Genomic DNA, 20,099 nt, shown 5'->3' on the forward strand with positions numbered 1-20,099 from the left:
TGCAATTCTTAGCTGATTCAGAAATAAGGCTTTTAGCTCTGTTTAATCCAGCTCGATTCTCATTTGCTGTCTCTTGAAACGGTTTGAGTAGAGGGCAGGTGGTGCAGAGCTTTCTGCACAGCCACATTAGGTACATCTGCTCTGACCTCATGACAACAGCACTCAACAGAAAATAAGGAAAGTTGTGCTTATGTTGTACTGAGCAATAACTTTTTAAGAAACAATATTCACAGTTCTTTGTGCTGTTTTTGTGCAAATTGTGTTCAGTGTCTATAATTCCAATAATACTATTGTTGTTTTACTCTGAAAGTCACATCCCCGTCCCATCATATGGCTCATTGCCCCCCCCTTTTTTTTTTTAGAGATAATGAGTTTGACTACTTGGAGTTCCGCCTGTGGATCGGCCTGTGGTCGGCTTTCTTCTGCCTGCTGCTCGTGGCGACTGATGCCAGCTACTTGGTCCAGTACTTCACCCGCTTCACTGAGGAGGGCTTCTCCTGTCTCATCAGCTTCATCTTTATCTATGATGCCTTCAAGAAGATGATCAAATTAGCTCATCATTATCCAATCAACCCTGACTTCAGAATGGAATATGTCACGCAGTACGACTGCCTCTGCATGGCTCCTACTGTCTTGGGTGAGTAGTTACTAAATTAAAGGCATATCTACACACTGTACAGCCTGTTTTGTCCACGCATGCCAATGAGCCGGTCTGCTATTCAATGTTACAGGTTTTGCCAGAATCTTTAAGAACAATGCATGAAATTTATCTTCTTGTGAGAATAAGAACAGAGATCTTTTTTTAAACCAATATGATGCGTTTAATGTCTAATTATCAGTTAGAACAGAGGTTTAATTTAACACAGCTGGTGCTGTTCAGCTCTGTGTTCAGCTTACAGTAATGCTGCTGCATTGTGTAATATAGAAAAGAGGAAACGACAGTTGTGTGGATCGTCCAGTCCACTGGCATAAAGTTAAACCAGCAGTGCATTCATAGCTAAAGGTCTATGGTGCAAAGGCAGCAGTACACATGTGCATTTTCTTTAATCAGATTTGCTACAGCTGTACTTTTTATTTGTGTAACACTTTAAAAAACACAGATTAATAAAGTGTTTCAGTTTGAATATTACATTAAAGCTAAATGCACATGTTCACACAGACATCAACCAAATTATGGCCCAAAACAAAGGTAAAGATTAAGGAAAAGCTAACCTATAAAAACGAGTTTATCCTGCACCTAATCATAGCTGTCAGGTTGTATTGATGCTTTTCCCTCTTATTGTAGCTGCTTCTTCTGTGGCTTGGTCCAGAGTTTCCTAGCAGACATAAATGCATAAAACGTTTGTATCCTTTGTGTCAGATTACAAGAAGTTACAAGCATTGATGTCTCAATGTCAGATTGTCTGAACACTTATTATGTCTGCTTCAAGCTGTTCTGTGTAGATGGGACATTATTGAAATGAAGTAGCTGTTGAGTTCATTGTTAGCAGATTGCTGCTGATTTTCTTTGACATTCGGATGCACTCAGGTAACAAAGGCTGTTCCCAAGGGCACTTTAACATGATAGCTAATACTTATATTGAGATAGTATCACAATGAATGCAAAATAATCACTGTAACAAGTTAAGTCATAGCTGAGCTTTGTACTGTACTGCAAGTATCTTAACCTTGACCAGAGTTTACCAGGCTGATTGTCAGATGTCATAAATGGCCTCTGTAAAATTAATTTTCCATATAAGATTTCAGTCGTGTCACTTTGGAAACCTTTAAACGTATTAAAGCTCTCATGCTGAGAGGAAACATGTTTTGTTGTTTTCTTGCAGAAAACAGCACAGACATCATTGGCGATCCTTTAGAAGGCACTTCAGACTGGTTCTGGAACAATACAGATCTGGTGCGTCTCTCTCCTTTTATTTGATGCTCTTTAAGAAACAAACTAAAATGTATCATTTTCAGGTTAATAGTTTCTTTTGATGAGTCACCTGAGCAACCAAACCTTCTCGACTAAACCCCTCGCTGTGCTTTGCTGTATTAACCTCTGCAGGAGAGTCACCACATTAACACTGATGCTCTCGGTTTTCTCTCCTGTGTTTCTGGGCACTGTTTTATGAATCTCTTACACTGTAAAAGATGGAAATTCTCAAGCAGCTATTTTGGTTTAATTTAATCTGGAAGTTTGATCTCAAACTTTATTTAACCTGTTTGTTTCTCTCACGCAGCCACCGAATGCCACGTGGTCGTCCCTCTCCAGGACCGAGTGTTTGAAGTATAATGGAGAGCTGGTGGGCAAAGGCTGCGACTTTGTCCCAGACATCACCCTCATGTCCTTCATATTGTTCTTTGGCACTTACACCTGCTCCATGTGTCTAAAAAAGTTCAAGACAAGCCCCTTTTTCCCCACCACTGTGAGTCAGTGTGCCGAGCTAATTTAACTGAACAAGCCATGTGTGAAGGAACTAAATGAAATTTCCACCTGTTTGTGGATCAGCAGGTTCCAGAGTCTCTTTGTGTTTTCTTTTCATTCAGGTGCGAAAACTCATCAGTGACTTTGCCATCATCTTGGCCATTCTTATCTTCTGTGGAGTTGATATGCTCGTAGGAGTTGATACGCCTAAACTTCTTGTGCCAAGTGAATTCAAAGTGAGTGCCCTCCTCCACCCAGAGAAATTAAAGTCCATATTAGTTATGCATGGCTTTATGAAACCTGAGGCAACAATAAACTCTTGTTAAATTGTCCTGCAAGTCAACATCATAGACTGTATGTAAAAGATGGCCAGTCGGCATAAGCGGCTACAGACAGTGGTGTAGCACTTTGTACCAGGTTCATCTTTCACTAAAAGCAGCCACTCTAATTGTGCACATAATGAACCTTAACACAGTTTCAGAGACAGGTTAACAAAAAAAAGGTTTTCTGGAGTTTAAATGAACATGTTTGATGGACAGGAAGCCTTTGCAAGGATATGTACAATTTAAATCTCATGGACTGACTCTGTGTGTCTTCTCTCCTTATAGCCAACAAGTCCAAACCGAGGCTGGTTTGTGGCCCCATTTGGAGGAAACCCCTGGTGGGTTTATCTGGCGTCTGCTCTTCCTGCCCTTCTGGTCACCATCCTGCTCTTTATGGACCAACAGATTACTGCTGTGATTGTCAACAGGAAGGAGCACAAGCTAAAGGTAAGTCAGAAATCCTTCTGACAGAATGAGCTTTGTGAAGCGTCTTTACAAAGCTGAACGTTGTTGCTGCGTAAATACTGATAAATCCAACAAAAACAGCTTTTCATAAGGTGCAAACATAAGAGGTTTTTTTCATTTGGTTTCTCTTTTATGATGTATGGAACTTTTAGTGTGTTTCACATAACAAACTACAGTCCCTCTATTATAACAGGGGTGTCAAACATAAGGCTTGGGGGCCAGAATCGGCCTGCCAAAAATTCCAATCTGGTGCACCGGACGGCTTTGGAAAATGTGAAGAAGGGCACAAATTTTCACATTTTCTCTGTATTTTCAAAGGTTTTACAGCTTTTCCTACTGATAAAGACCTCCCCCATGGCCCTTCATACTAGAGATGGCACGATACCACTTTTTTATGTCTGATACCGATATCATAAATTTGGATAGTTTTAATCAATAAAAGTGTTTTTTTAGTATGTTGCTGCATTTTGTATAAGTTCATACTCAAATTAAAAAAGTCGCGACAGCTGATCATTGATCAGTTTCATGATTGAAGTAGCAGCAGGAGAGGGAGGGAGAGAGGCAGTCGCTCCATATATCTGTTGTTATGCTTAACGCTGGAATGCTTTACAAACATTCAGAGATGAACTTACACACTTGCTTTACTTCTGTCTGGGATCACTTTCTCGGAGATGAAATACCAGTTTGGTAACGAGGCTCCAAATGCTCAACCAGACCACCGACAGGTCTCGCACGCCACAGCCGCTCTATCAGGTGACGCACACTGCTCCGACGTGCTACGGTTATGAGCTGAGTTACGCCATGTTGCAAGTTTTTTGAGGTGCTTTCATGATATTTAATGGATCGGATTACATTTTTTATTTCTCTCCGATATCCGATCCAGTAATTTAGGTCAGTATTGGACCGATACCGATACGTAATATCAGATCGGTCCATCCCTACTTCATATAAGAACAAAGTAAAAAAGCATTAGACAAACAGTCAAGAAAGTTCCTGTGTTTTCACTATCTGCTATAGAAATGATGATTTTTACAGTGTTAAAAAAAATGAAAAAATTAACAACACTGTTTTATAATTACAGGATGTATTTAATTACATTTTTTATATTAAATATATCTAAACATCTTCATGTTGACATGAAGACGAGTTTCACTGGTCTGGCCCACCTGAGATCAAAGTGGGCCACGATGTAAAATGAGTTTGGCCTCCCTGCTCTAGAACACTGGATCCTTTCACACTGGAGCTAAACATCATTCTTCTCATAGGGGTGAGAGAGATGTCACGACAGTACTACCTGTTATTTTTAGGCAGTAACTGCTGAAGTAGACCAATAGGATTCTTTCAGCGGGGTAATTTGCCCCTTTAAACAATAAATGATGGAGCATCGCGTTGGTTCTTCTGTCTTATTCTGCAAACAAACCATAAATGAGCAGTTTGCAGGGTTTTAGGTCTGCCTGTATCTGCAGCTGTGCTCTGCTTACTGCCTGAACATACACACACGTTACCTCTGACCTTGTTTTTGTCTGTACCAGAAAGGGGCAGGTTACCATCTGGATCTGTTTTGGGTGGCTGTTCTGCTAGCAATTTGCTCCTTCATGGGTCTGCCGTGGTACGTGGCCGCCACCGTCATCTCCATCGCTCACATCGACAGTTTGAAGATGGAGACTGAAACATCGGCTCCCGGAGAGCAGCCAAAGTTCCTGGGTGTGAGGTAAGAGCAATGCTTGTTAGGAAGACGCCCCCTTTCTGGACTGTGGTCACATACAGCCCGATGACAGTTTTAGTTTGACTGTGAGAAATGAATGGCTTTTACATCTGATCTGCAGGTGAGATTCCAGGAAGAAGAAGGCAGAATCACTTGGTTAGATTTGGTCAACATGCATCAAAGAGCAGTAAATGGATAATCTTTCAGATATTTCATGCACTAAATTGAAAATGGAATTAAGTGCTTTCAGATGAAGGGCTGTGGTTAAAACTGGAAGGTCCATGAAGAAGGACTCGTGCTGTGATCTGCTCAAACACCAAGTGCTCTGCAAATGGCCCGAGTGTTGCAGCAGCAATGAGTCATTTTGAGATGTGATGAACACAGAAGCAAAAACCTTCCTCAAAAATAGTTACGCTAAGATGTTGAATTGGCTCATGAGTTAAACTTTTTCTTTTATTTTCTTAGCACATATGTCATGTGCACTGGAAAGAAGGCTGTTCATGCCAGAAATGCTCAAATTAGCCACACTTGTTTCGATTTCTGACTGTTAGATTAGCTGATTAGTCTTAGTTTAAAATTTATTAACTGATTAGCAAATAAGCAGCTAAAGACACCCCTGCCTACTTCTGGTAGATTCATGTTGAAGGACTCGATGACAGATGTTGCAGCTGTGGCCGCTGATCAGGGAGGCAGTTTGAAGCCTCAGATTTCTTTAGCCGATCACTCTGAATATGAAACCATATACTCATTGTTAATGACCTTTAACTGACAAGTATTGCTCCATTGTGAAACATGTTATTACCACGATTTATGAAGCAGACCACGATTTGTTATTCAGTATGACCCCAAACGTGTGACTGAGCCCATAAACTCGTCACAACATGTTCACAGAGGTCATGGCAGAGAGGTGTTTTTCCATAGACTGCTATAGGACCAAAGTCTTTTTTTGCAACCGCATCTATCGCCATCTGGTGGCCTTCAGATAGAACGCAGGCTTAAGGCACGTCAACGCTGGCTTCGTTTTTCTGACCTGGAAGTTACGTCTGTGCTTTTTAACGTGCACACGATCTCTGAACAAAGTGTCTCGATCACTCTTATCATTCAAATCATAATCAATAAACACTTATTGCTGTTGGCTTGTTGATCCTAGCTGGTCAATATTGTTCATTCAGTGTTTGGTCTCAATAAATATTTCAGAAAAAGGCAGCGTGAGACAACTTTAACAAATGTTCTTTTTTTTCTCATCATCTCAGGTTTTTAATGATTATCTGTATTTAAATTAAGCTGTGTTATTGGCAGTATTAACATATTTTATTTTCAGCATCTTGCCTGGTTCTTCCTTTGTGTTCATTTTAGTTTTACGGGGCTTTTGATTGTTTTCATGTCTGACGTCCTCCCCGGCCTCCTGATGTGTCAGCTGTAAGCTGAGCTAACAAACCGTAACACCAGAACATCCACACTAACTCTGAACCCTCTGCAAACACTGGTGCTGTTTTCTTTTTCTTGGCTAAACTAATTTATGAATTGGTAACTGACTGCCAGGCTGCTTCAGATCATGACTTTATAGCAAGCAGACAGCTCAGACGCTGCAGTTTTGTTCTTGTGTAAAATGTATTTTTCTGTCCTTTGCAGAGAGCAGAGGGTCACGGGTGTGTGCGTGTTCATCCTCACAGGGCTGTCTGTGTTTATGGCTCCAGTTTTAAAGGTAATCAATCAGATATTGATTTTATTTCTTGTCTTGTGATTGATTTGTTAACTTGACATGCCAGTTAAACGGTTTATGAGTTTAATCAATGTCCTTCTAGAAGCAGGTCTTACCACGTAGCAACCATGTTGGTAACAGCTCTGGGGAGGAGTTTGAATTTATTTTCAAGCCTCTGACTAGAAATCAACAAACAACAATACATTTTTAATAGATCTAGAGACATACAATGCAAGTACTGCTTAAATGTGATTTACAAAAATGCTAAAAAGCTCTCTTTAGTTATACTGCACAAAGTTAAACAATATAAAGGCAGTGTAACTTGGCTTCATCGCCATCTCTGAGCAAAAGTCATGCTGCTTCACACTATGCTCCTGCAAAAAATGCAAAAACAAAACACAGCTAATGTCTAAGGAGCTTGGAAAGAAAAGCATCTGGACGTCTTTAGGTTTCTTAAAGATGTTTCATCCGAGAAGCTTCTTCAGTTCTAAGAGCAACTGGTGGAGAGCCCCAGATTTTAAGCCCTATGGGAGTGTCCCCAACAGGGTGATGGACCCCTTATTGATCCTCTACCTAATCACATGAGCCAAGGTGTCATCTGGGACCCTCTTTCCAACCTCCTTAGGCTACGATGACCTGGATCACTGAGAGCCCTCACAGACACGATTAGCTAATATGTCCCATTTCAGTTTAATGTGTTTGAATTCCAGTTGCTCTTACGTGACTTTTCAAATCTGCATCAAAATGCAACGACACAATAAAGTGGTAATAGTCTGTCTAATATGGCCGGTGGGTCATATTATTATGAAGAGGATCTGTAGTATTTAACCTGTTCTTCAGTTACCAGGACATATATGAAATCGGACTTCTCTGCTTTTTAACATAGTTTTCATTGGTCAAATTAAATTTAAAAGAATAAAAGGATTTCTTTATCAGGCTGCCCATAAACCTGCATAATAAATACACTCACTGATTACTGATAAGCTGCTATCTTATCAGAATCAGAATCTTTATCGTCCCTGCAGCAACGAGGCGCTGAAAAATGACATTGAGGTCCAGTTATCTCAGTGCAAAAGAAGATCGCTCAATACAATAAAAATTAAGTTAACACACACACACAATAAATACTTATGTGGATGAAGTCAAAGATCAGTGGAATTTTTTTTAAGTCCTTCTAGACGTCAGTTGTCTCTCAATGAGTTTTACAGCAGCGCCATTAACTTTGATCTTCGGCCACCGAGAGGCCAGACTCTCTCACAAACTTTCATAAATGTTCACAAACTTTATAACTCAAAGACTTTTGCATGCCGAACACGTGCCAAGTTCCTTGAGAGAGTTTTATATGCAGCTTTCCCTCGATTTATACAAATCAGCCAATCTATCATTAGATTACAAAGATTAGATATACTTATTCTCACCTCATATTTTAAATTCAACCTCTGAACGCTGGGTTCAAAAAGCTGTCATTGGTTCCCTTTGCAGCACAGTAAGTAATTTCAGACTTTTAAATGATATTCAGCTGCTCTTCTTTCCTGCGACTGTCGACAGCTGTGGAGTAATACGACTTCTCTTTTTGGAGCTGTGATGCACAACAGTCCACACGCTGTTGTGGGAATCTTTGAGAGCACTACACAACTCATAGGCGACTCCTCGAATTCAGAACAAATCAGACAAGTTTCAGTGGTTTCATTTTGCTCACTAACCTTTACATATTCTGTGTTTCCTAACAAACCAGGATCTAAGTATCATCTGTGATGTGCATTCTTCTTTTCCCCTTTACCTAGTTCATCCCCATGCCTGTGCTGTATGGAGTCTTCTTGTACATGGGGGTCGCTTCTCTCAATGGAGTGCAGGTATCATTTTAATTTTTAAAAAAAACAAGCCACAGAAAAAATTTGACTAAAGAGAAACTGATCTGAAAAAACAAAACAGCAGCAACAAAAAAACAACTACAATTACCATATTTCCACAAATTAGACTAGTCGGGGGGGGGGGATATAACCCAGTTGTTTAACCATCATTTCCTTTTAAGAAATGGACGGTTAAATGGTAAAAACAGACACAGGAAGCGCTGAGTTGGCAAGGGGAGCGTGGAGGATGGTCCAGCTTTGAAGTAGCACATGTAATGTTATGCTTGTTGCGTCAGAGCTGCTGCATGTTTGTTCTGGTTTCCTTCATGTTAGAGAAGCAAGCCTGTGACACCATAGGTGCAGAGGCTCTTTGGATAGAAGACCATCTGTGCATCAGCACAGACAGATGTGCTCAGAGTCAGAGAAACTCAAGCTGCCTTGCTGCTTTCTCCCCCCTTTGAGGTAGTCACTCAGCACTTGTGTAGGATAAACTGCATTATGCTGTAAATTTAAGGATACCAGCTGGAAATGATTGGCTGAATCTTCACGCTTAAACATAAAAAATCCAAACATGCTGCAGATGATGCCTGGGTACCTTCGGCAGCCGATATCAGTAAAAGTCTCAGAATAAGGACTTGCATAGTTTCCTTTACTTTAGTTGCAGTGAAAAGCAGTGATGGTTACTGAAGCTCTGTCATATTAATTGGTACCACGGTCTCTCTGTAGTTCATGGATCGTCTTAAGCTGCTTCTAATGCCGGCGAAGCACCAGCCGGACCTGGTTTACCTGCGACACGTTCCTCTCCGGAAGGTCCACCTCTTCACTTTTATGCAAATCCTTTGCTTGGCTCTGCTCTGGATCCTCAAGTCCACCGTGGCTGCCATCGTCTTCCCTGTCATGGTGAGACATCTTTTTATTGAGATGCTGCTAATTAAGTTTGCAGCATCCTAGAATGTATAGTTTTAATTAATATTAGTGAGTAATGTCTTGACGCACGCTCAATCACCCAGGTAAGTGGATCCCAAAAGGTTGATTCTGTTCATCTGGACGTTTTCAGTGTGAGAAACATTTTGTCACAGAAGAGCCACCTCGTCAGGCCAGGACTCTGCAGTCTGTTTACGCCTACAGGCCAGTGGACACTCTTTCAATGATGAGGATGTAACATCCTGGACAGGGAGGAACGCTGGTTTGAGGGCGGAGTCAAGGAGGCCATTTACGTGAAAAGGGAAAGACCATCTCTGAATGGAGGAGGGGGCCTAAGGGTCCATCTGTCACCATCTTACAATGCTGTGATTGCAGTCATTCCCCGATTCTTTGATCAATGCTCCGTGGGCTTTGATCAGTGGTCATGACAGTTAACATATTAACGATCAAAGAACTGACCTCACAGAACTTTGTTCATTCAGTGGTGCTGGTTTCAGTCATTGTGCAAATGTGCTGTTTATGAGAAACGTTTCTCCCATTGAAAACGTCCAGATGAACAGAATCAACCTTGTGGGATTAGTGAGTAATACTAACACCTTTTAGTATTATTGTAAGAGTCATATCACAGGCATCAGCAGCAGAAGGACTCTGATCTAGGTACATAGGTATTGGGCAGATTCATAATGGCGTGACGAAAGTTTCATATCAGGACACATTTTTACAGCTTAAATGGAAAGTTCATTAACAGAGAGTTTGTGCTGTTTTAAAGCTAAGCAGGCACTATGTTCAGCATTACACTCACCAAAGCAGAATTAAAGAGGCTGTGACCAGAAATGCATTTTCAGTTCAAGTTCAAACCGTTTCTCGAAAGTTTGTTTTGTGTACGTAGACTTGAGTTTATCTGGGTGATAAATCAGCAGAGATCATCCCAGTACTTCATGTAACAGTTATATTGCAGGATGTTGTTATAAACTTCATTGAACGATAAAGTTTGTTGTACTTTTCAGAATCAAAGTGAAATAATCAGGTTTGACGTGTTAATGTGGGTTAATGTATTATTTTATTTTACAAATTACGTCGATTTCAGCTCATGTTTAAAAAAGAAATATCGATAGAATTAACGCTGACGTCTTTCTGTCAACGAATGATCTCAAAATCAGATCCTCGCTCTGGTCGCTGTCAGAAAGGGGATGGATTACCTGTTCTCTCAGCATGACCTCAGTTTCCTGGATGATGTCATCCCAGAGAAGGACAAGAAGAAGAAAGAGGATGATAAGAAGAAAAAGAAGAAACGTGGCAGCATAGACAGCGACGCTGACGACGTAAGTTTGGGATATGTTCATCTCTTACATTTCTAACTCACTCTTAGGTTTATTTGAGATTCTTCATTCTTAACTCTTTTTGTTTGTTTTCTGTTACAGCAGCTCATCCTAACTCGGAGTTTATGCACATTTCTTTCATTTTTAGGTTGTAGTTCTTCCAGTTAATGAACATGAGAATGTTTAAGAGGCGACATATGCTGAAATCATACCTTCACCGTGTAGACCGGAGAACGCCGTGGGTTTTATTCAAGCACTTTGCATTTTTAGATATTTGCAGCACAGAGAGAGATCTTATTGCAAGAGTTTTGACTAAAGGCTAAACAGTGCACCTCAGCACAGTTATCGTTAACTAACAGTTAACGAGTCTCCTGCAGCCCAGTCTGTATGATTGCATAGTAAATGAGGTGAAAAACAGCCACACCCCTTTCTTTTGAATACATTTAATGAACTATCGCTTTAAAAACAGATGAGTCTGTGACGCATCCGTGTTTTTCCACCCTCAGTGAGTTTGCTGGACATTTACATTATGATTTACAATCACAGTGGGCATTAAAAAGTACAAAACTTCATATACATTGGTTTTAAAAACTAGACAATATTATTTTATGTCTACATGAGTTTAAAAACAAGTTAAAATTTCCACATATTTTTACTCCTGTGTGTTAACGCCATCGTCGTGCTGCATTCAAAATATAATGAATGACTTTGCTCCAATTTCTACACTTTGCAGAGATGTGCAGTGGGCCCAGTTGGACCCTCTGGCAGGCTGCTCTGAATTATTCACTCATGACTGATTTTCTTGTAGCTCTGAACTGGATATGGCTGGAAACAAGCCGGTGAAGAGAAAAAAGAAAGTTTCCAATGATGATGTTTCCTCTCTCCAACAGTCTGACTTTCCTTACAATGAGAATATTCCCAGCATTAAAATCCCCATGGACATGATGGAACAGGAGCCCTTCTTAAGTGATAAGGCTTCTGACAGTGAGTAACTACCTGCAGCACCGGAGAAAACTACTTCTTGCGCCTGCCTAACTTGCTGTACTTAGTGAAGATGTGGTGCCTTTTTGTCTGTAACTGCATGATATTTAAATTTGCTTCACTTCTTTGCCGTTCTTTGTGCTTACTTCCTTTCAAACATGCATGAAAGCTGCTCGCTTTCTACCTCGTCCTGCTCAATTAACTTCTTTCCCCCCATCAGTTTCCATTTTCAGTTACGTGCTGTTAAGTCTGACTTTGTGGATCCTGCCTGTTTAAACATATTTAACAGTAACTTTAGTTTTATGTACAAAAGTCTTCTTGAATTCTAACTTTTGCCTTAATATATAACTAATGTGTGTTTGCTGAAGGACTAGTGTGTAGACTTAATTACATTTATTGGAGGTTGGAACTAACTGATTGGCCCTGCTTTTCAGAGGGTGTTGATTATTATATGTTTTAGGATCACTTCACCTAATAAAATCAAATAGAATACAACACAGCAGACCCTCTCCTGAGCTTTGTCTGGGCTGGTGTAGAAATATACTAGAACAACCTTTAAAGACTCTGTTGAAGCAGATAAAAGTATGATACACGCTGGATGGGGAAAAATAAATGACCCCAGTATCACACACTGGTCCTTTAATGTTAGAACAAATGCCTGTTTACAACATTAAATGAACTGACTGGTTTCTATATGTATTCATTACAGTATCTTTGATCCACACTGTGTTCCTGGTTTTACCCGCTGCTTTGCTCTTACAGATGCTATGACACACACAGGATGTCAAACATTAAAGTGTGTCAGAGGCTATCTAACAAGTTACATGGATATCTGTGAGCTAATGGCTGTTTTCTTTGGGGTTTTTTCGTAGGAGACAAGTCCTCATCATTCCTTGAACGACACACATCGTGCTGAGCAGCTTCGCTTCTACCAGGCCAACTACTTGTCCAGGTGAGATGTGTGTGTGTGGATATCAGAGTGTGTACAGACGGGAAGCTGAGAGCCACAGACTGTCACAGTGCAGCTCACCTGCCAGACTAAACAAAATGGCAACGAAACAAAACAACCTCCACCAATTTCCTTTTGCATTTAATAAAGACAGTGGCATCAGAGATGGCAAAAGGTCAGAAGGCACGCTAACTATCCCCACGCGTAATGCTAGCCTGAACTTTAAAGGTCAGTTAGGCTAATTAGCTTACCTATGGCTAAACTGTATTTTCCTCAAGGGGAAGCAAAGCGCTGGGCGCCATATGCCAGCTCGTCTGTCTGCCCCGTCATGCTGTTTGCATGCTGTATGCTAAAAAGTGAAAGGCTTCTGAATACTAGTTTTTTGCTGTGCTTTTTTTCTGCTATGTTCACAAAAGAGTTTTTTCTCTATTTTATTTCCTTCAGTAAAACAAAGGAGCTGCTTCAGTGAGACTTTTTCTTTTTTAGTGAGCTAATATTTTATTTTGTTTTTGGTTTACTTTTCCACAGCTTTAGAGATAAATAAAGTTTGTCCTAAACACATTTTGTGACTTAGTCTGTGTTTTACTCAAATTAACTGACATCTGTAGATGCTGGCTAACCTAAGCTGCCACGTAACTGTTAAGCCTTTTGAAAGACAGCAAACTGAAATCTTCCATGCTCGGCTGCAACTTGCACCCAAAGTGCTTTCTAATGGCCAATGATGCCTCCAGAATCTGCATTATCACAGATAATACTTTATTATTTTCAGCAAATATGCATAGGATTAAAGCTACATAATAATTATGGCCCCAAACTATAGCATTCAGACCCGACGGGTGTACTTGGAAGCAAAATTAGCCCATATTTTCAGTCTCATGGAGACTCATCTGTTTGTATGAGTTTTAGTTAAAGTCATATGTAAGTTTTCCACACTTTCCCGTTTGTGTGATTTAGTTTCTGTGCCGTAGCAATGCAAAAAGTATATAAAACAACAAAGTGTGTTTCACTAATTTTCCCATCTTTATGGGAAAGCGTCAGACATCAAATTTCAAATTTTTTCAAATTCAAATTTTATTTGTCACGTACACAGTCATACACAGTACGATATGTAGTGAAATGCTTGGACAACTGCTCGTGACCTAAAGAGAACAAAAAAGGAAAGGCTATGAATAAGATAGGAAATAAATATGAAAAATTAAAAAGGGTAAATTTAACTAGGAAGGAATAAAATATAAATTAAGGTTAAAAATGAAATAACTGTACAACACAAATTAGAATGAAGGGTAAATTTAACTGGGAAGGAATAAGATAAAATATATAAATTAAAGTTGAAAATAAAATAACTGTACAACAAAATACACAATATAGAACTATATAAGAATGTATGAAGAAATCTAAATATAAATAAATATATACACAATGACAGTAGCTGTACAAGTATTAACCGGAAATGAAGAATATAGTGACCAGTGTTGTGCAAAACCAAAGTCCAGAAAGTCCAGTGTGTGTGTAAGAACCATATGTGTGGGTCAGTACTGTGTGGTGGTGTGATTGAGAGACCGTATCGCCTGCGGGAAGAAGCTCCTCCTCAGTCTCTCTGTGTTGGTCTTCAGGGAGCGGAATCGCTTTCCTGACCTCAGCAGAGAGAACAGTCTGTTGTTGGGATGGCTGAGGTCCTTCACCATCTTCCTGGCCTTGGTCCAGCACCGCCTGCTGTAGATTGAGTGCAGGTCAGGGAGCTCGGAGCGGATGGTGCGCTCAGCTGACCGCACAACCCTCTGTAGAGCTCGTCTGTCCTGCATGGTGCTGTTCCCGAACCAGGTTAAGATGTTTCCCGTCAGGATGCTCTCTATGGTGCACGAGTAAAAGTTCCTGAGCACCTTGGAGGGCAGTTGGAAGTCTCTCAAGCGTCTGAGGTGGTAGAGACGCTGACGGGCCTTTTTCACCACGGTGTTGATGTGACAGGACCATGACAGGTCCTGCGTGATGTGAACTCCGAGGTATTTGAAGCTGTCCACTCTCTCCACTGGGCACTCGTTGATGACGGGGGTCTGGTAGTTCCTCTCCTGCTTAGTGCTGAAGTCCACTATCAGCTCCTTTGTCTTACTGACGTTTAGAAGGAGGTTGTTCCTCTGGCACCAGTTCTCCAGATTCCTAATCTCCTTCAGGTAGGCCGTCTCGTTGTTATCAGAGATCAGGCCCACCACGACGGTGTCGTCAGCAAACTTGATGATGGTGGTGGAGCTGGTAGTGGCCACACAGTCATATGTGTACAAAGAGTACAGCAGGGGGCTCAGAACACACCCCTGTTTATATCCGTTTGTGAGTCCTTGTGTCTTGTTTCGCTCCTTATGTTTCGTTGCATGTTCCCCTGTCTACCATGTTTATCCATGTTCCCCTCGTGTTCCCTCGTGTTCCCTCGCTCCCTCTCATCTGCCTTTTCTCCACTCCAGTGTCAGTCTTGCGTTCGTTTCCTGTTTTATTGTGAAAGTCTTGCGTTCCATGTTCAGTGTGTTTCGTTTTGCTTCCTCGTGTCTAATTTGTCTCCGCTGTGTTCCCCATGTGTTTCCTGTTCCCTCATCATCCTATTGTGTATTTAAGCCCCGTGTTTCCCTCTGTCCAGTGTCGCGTTCTCCCTCATGGTTGTGTGTCATTCTGTTTGCCTCCACATGTGTTTAGTTCTTATCATTTCCCACTGTTGTTTTGTATTTCCATTTACTTAATAACGCTGTGTTATATGTTATCTGCATTTGCGTCCTTTCACAGCCAGTTCACGACAGTTTCTCTCATGCAGACAAAGTTGATAACCACCTTTGTGACATCCATCATCTCTGACTGGGATTTATGGTTTTATTGAGCCAGCTAATGCTAACAAAGTCTGACTATGTTGAACTTCATTGAACGTCTGCAGGAACATAACCTGCAGGATTATCAAAAGCAACCAGCTGAATAACAGCTAAACTGGTTCGTCTTAAATTTGCCTGTGACTTGTAAGAGATTAGTATCTAAAGCTGCATCTTAGGCCATTTTGTAGTGTTTTTGTGTATTTAGGAACACAGATCAATCTGCTGTGTGGATGTTGTAAGTCTATACTGCATGATAAATGCACACTGTGTTCCACTGATAAGAGCTTTAAGGAGACAATCGGTCTTAAAAAGGCATGACAGGAACTGTTTGTGTGCAAATATTTATAGCAAAGATTATGCTGCTTAAGAGAGATTATGTTTTTCCATCATGTCCGCAACTTCTCACAATGACCAGGATCTGCGCATTGTGAGCACATGCAGGGTCAAGCTGCCTTCCCATCACCCCATCTGCCCCACAGTCGTCCCACTAATCCTCTTCCATCAGCACTGTTACCACAATGTGTGAAAAGCAGCTGCGATTACAGGACATCTGCGATGTCAACAAACCACAACCAGTGACATAATTGGTCCGCAGCCACAGCCGCAGTGCTCTTCAGTCACATGTTGTTTTCTTTTAGGGTTAATTAGCTGGGTGCTTTTTGATGTCATTTTACTTTAAAACATTTTAGGCATTTTAATAGTTACATGCTCATTATTATCACTGGCATCGTTCCTGGGTATCTATTGTAGTAATGACGTTACGCTGACCCTGCTGTTAAAGTAATCCTGTCCCACTAAGACTGAAGGCAAATTGTTTTGAGCTCAGACGACCTCAGGAAACATCAGATCTATACTGAGGTATTAGTGAAATACCACAATAAAGTGACCTAGAGGTGAGATGTTAAGTCAGCTAAACATAAACTAGTAACCAAGATAAGCAACAATGCCAAATAATCACCGGGTACAACCTTTGAGATGTGAGCATGATTTTTTTGGTGGGCATCTATCAGATCTTTGTCATATTTACTCTGCTCCCAAAAAATTACAGGAAAACTTTGAAATCCTCCTGGATATCTACTGAATACTGATAAGGACAGGATGATGTGTTAGGAACAGAAGGATGCTGCGTTGTTTCAAAGAAAAGAAAGAGCTGAATTTAAAGACACCCTAAAAACTGAAGTGAAAAGTGATGCAGCAGGCGAGTCTGCTGAAGCTTCATCTAATCGACCCCGAACACCTAGATGATATAGTCGACGCACTACGTCTGCACACATGTACTTAAAATATTTTATTTTTGTGTTTCAGTCCTGAGATGAGTCCGCTGAAGTCTGTGCCTCAGATTAGAATAGACATGGACCCAGACGATGATAACACTTTCTACTGGAAGAGCAGAGGATCCGAAACATCTCTGTAGATCTCCACCAACCTGCAGCACAACTTTTCTTTTTACTGACCTTCGGTGATTCTTTTAACTCCGATCTCCTTCATGACTTCAAGACTTTGTTGTGAAGAGCGGCACGCTTTAGAAGAAGCATTACGCTGCACGCTATATGGTCTTTCCTCACCACGTTTCTCTCACAGCTCCACAGCTAGTCTTTGCTTACAAAGGTAACCCCTGAATATTCTTCTATGCAACTCCTCCTACGCATCACCGACCGAGGCTGCAGCTCACTCTGACCACGCATGGACCTGCTCTTTTTATATAAACATATACAAATATCATCTGTCTGAGTTTTTATATAAACCGAATTATTCTAATAACATTTTCCTGTAGCAGGAAAATCATGTTTTTATAGCTCTACCTCTTGTTTTAGATTCAGTGCTTATCATGAATGATTGCAATGTGTTGACTTTTGATGGGGTTTTGATATTTTCTCTCTGTCCTCTTGTAGAAATGATTCACACAGATTCACTCTATGATCATAGCTTGTGAAGGAAATACAGTAGATATTTAAGTAAATTAATAGCAGATTAACAATGCACATTTGTATGTGCAGATGAGGAAAATATTTTTATTCTCACTTTGTGATGCAGTTTTACTTGCTTCAGTTTCTAGTTTTCTGAATCTTTTACTCTTTTGCTTTTGTTACTCGTTTAATTTAAATCATTTTCTTCTTTTGTTTTGCTTTAAAAAAAAGATTTTATTGTGTGTGTGTTTGTAACATTTCTTATTTTTTTTCTGTTCGAGTAGAAAACAATCCAGCGACATAATCATCCGATTTTCCTCCGCCAAACTTAAACTCTAACTAGAAATGCATATCATAATAATTACTTTTGCTGCACAAAGTACTTTACCTAAGTGGCTTATAAGAGATTGATTCTTAAAGTAACAATGTGAAAAAGAGGAGACGGGAATCAAATCCATGCGAGCTCAGTTCGGTTCACGGCAGGTTTTCTTTGTTTTTCTCAGCTGTTTTTGGAATTATCTGATGATGTGAAGACGTTTTTCATAAGGATGTGTTTGGGCTGTAATACAACGGTCACATGCCATCTGTGCTTACATTCAGAGACTTATTGGTCGGTGTTATGCAATCCTATCTTCTTCAAATCCACACAAAGACCCGTGCGCACGTCAGCTGTCAAACATGTCTTTGAATCTCTGATTGCTGGTCAGTGTTTGACTCAGTTTTCTTCACTTTAACTCAAATTTCTAATTATCAGGCAAAGCATTTTAATTTTGGCCCCCATAATAAACTTGCTGAGCTTGTAGAGTGTGCACAGGGCATGTGAGTGTTATGTTTAACCCACACACATCCTTTAAACAGTTGTTAAAACATCATGTCAGTGAGGCAGAAGATGCACAAACTCCATATTTGCTCCAATGTTTTTACTTCAGACGGTTTCCCACAGAATGACTGCGTGCATCTCTCTGACTGCTCGTCTGTTTTTGGCCAGTTATAAAGGATAATTCAGGTTTATGTGAACTTATATTACATGAATGTGGCTGCTGTGTGGGTCGTGCTAACTTTGAACTCTTCCCTTCTGTTGTAGTAATCAGGCAGGAAACAGAAGTTGTATTTAGAGAAATACAAGCTCCAAAGGTTGTTTGAAAAAACAAAATTGCAGCTGACCCATTATGCATCAGCTGTAGGTTTCTTGGTATATACAAAGAAAAATGTTCTTTTCTTCAGTGCAAAAACATTTTACAATTTCCCCCAAACTGCAGTAAGTATCTCACTGAAACAACTGAAAGCAAAGTGCTCTGCTCCTGGTACAGGTAATTAAGTAAAAAGAGCTGCTGTACACCCACTTTCACCTGACATGCATTTTACTTTAGCAGCTTTGTTATATAATTTCCCATCAAAATAACTGGTGGGAATTATAATAATAACTCCATCAGATAGCAGGACATACAGGTGCATCTTTAACATACTTATTCCTGGAGATTACAGATTACCTTTGCATGGTAAGATAAATAATCCATATTTATCTTACAGTAGTCATTACTGTTTGAAACAAGTAGTTTTAGCCTCAGTTCTCCACATCTGAAGAAAGTGACTGGATGACTCTCATAAGCAAAGAAAAACAACAACAACAGCACAAAAGAGCCGCTTTAAATGTTGAACGACACACTCTTGCAGTTTGATCTGAACAATAGACACAAAAAGCTTTTACATGCTGTTTTCTGTTTTTGTTTTGTCTCTGTGGTGAAGATGGAGCTCAAAGTTGGCATGACCCACATTGAAAGGTTAAAAATAACCCACGGTTATCTTTTAACTCCAGTACAGTGATCGACACCATCTCCCCACTGAATCTCTAATGGGTGCACTGAAGCACTTTCTCACTTTTTTCATTTTAATTTGAAACCTCCGGGCCTCTGTACAGATCGCCACGGTAGAGATTTCAAAGACGTAGATAAGAGTCACGACATACTTAATATTCCACCTCAGTATTTACAGCTGTCAGCAGCGGCGAGTGGAAACGAATGTGAGTCAGCGCCCGGGACATCTTCTGTGGGGAGTGGTTAGTTTAAAGTGTGATTCTGTGTAAGTGTGTCGGACAAAAACCTACAACACGACGTGAAAATCTTCTGTTAATCCTAGTGTTCGGAATACTGATGCAATTTTTTTTTATTATTATTAACATTTTGTGACTTTAGAATAGGTGAAATTGTTTATTTTAGAATTTATATTTTTCAAATGAAATGTATATTGGAAATAAAGAGAATTATCAAACAGCACTCGAGTGCTCGTCAGTCTGATGTTGGGGATAATTAAAGTGTTCCATATTGAAAAGCCAGCATAATTACATTTAATGTCACATTTATGAACTGAAACTATTTGAGGATTATTTATGTTAAAGTAAATTTAAGTCACTATTTTGTGATTTAACAAACAAGTGAAACCTGATCAACTGAGTCACTGCTCTTTAAACCTTCCTTCAGAACAATCATCAGAAACCACTTTTACTCTGGATAAAAGAAGTCTGAGGTGAATGGTTGCTGAGTGATGGACAGTTAATGATTTTGCATTTTTGCCTTTTGAACATTAGTTAAAAAATCTCCTTTAATCTCTTTAAGACACATAAAAAGTTCAAGGACATTCATCAGTTAGACATGTGCTCATGGACTATATCCCCCATAATGCAATGCACCAAGAAGCTGGCAGACCTGAAGCACTCACTAGAAAACA

The 20,099-nt window shown here is 40.2% G+C and overlaps 1 protein-coding gene across 8 annotated transcripts in view; it reads left to right on the top strand.

The window, feature by feature from the left end:
- The window catches only part of slc4a4a (solute carrier family 4 member 4a), a 63,575-nt gene extending 43,927 nt beyond the window's left edge, over positions 1 to 19,648 (top strand). For 5 of the 8 annotated variants that reach the window (XM_026186482.2, XM_080287474.1, XM_026186479.2 and 2 more), the window contains 12 exons: positions 363 to 637; positions 1,824 to 1,894; positions 2,220 to 2,405; positions 2,527 to 2,640; positions 3,013 to 3,174; positions 4,725 to 4,903; positions 6,530 to 6,602; positions 8,384 to 8,452; positions 9,176 to 9,349; positions 10,534 to 10,695; positions 12,546 to 12,625; positions 16,774 to 19,648. In XM_026186482.2, coding sequence (XP_026042267.1) covers positions 363 to 637; positions 1,824 to 1,894; positions 2,220 to 2,405; positions 2,527 to 2,640; positions 3,013 to 3,174; positions 4,725 to 4,903; positions 6,530 to 6,602; positions 8,384 to 8,452; positions 9,176 to 9,349; positions 10,534 to 10,695; positions 12,546 to 12,625; positions 16,774 to 16,882 — 1,654 coding nt within the window. In that variant the 3' untranslated portion in view covers positions 16,883 to 19,648. Of the gene's footprint in view, positions 1 to 362; positions 638 to 1,823; positions 1,895 to 2,219; positions 2,406 to 2,526; positions 2,641 to 3,012; positions 3,175 to 4,724; positions 4,904 to 6,529; positions 6,603 to 8,383; positions 8,453 to 9,175; positions 9,350 to 10,533; positions 10,696 to 11,582; positions 11,677 to 12,545; positions 12,626 to 16,773 lie in introns of all 8 variants that reach the window. The other 3 variants (XM_026186485.2, XM_026186480.2, XM_026186484.2) reach the window with 1 other exon arrangement.
- The last annotated feature ends 451 nt before the right edge of the window (positions 19,649 to 20,099 follow it).

This window comes from Astatotilapia calliptera, chromosome 12 (genome assembly GCF_964374335.1).
Source record: "Astatotilapia calliptera chromosome 12, fAstCal68.1, whole genome shotgun sequence".
Taxonomy (NCBI): Eukaryota; Metazoa; Chordata; class Actinopteri; order Cichliformes; family Cichlidae; genus Astatotilapia; species Astatotilapia calliptera.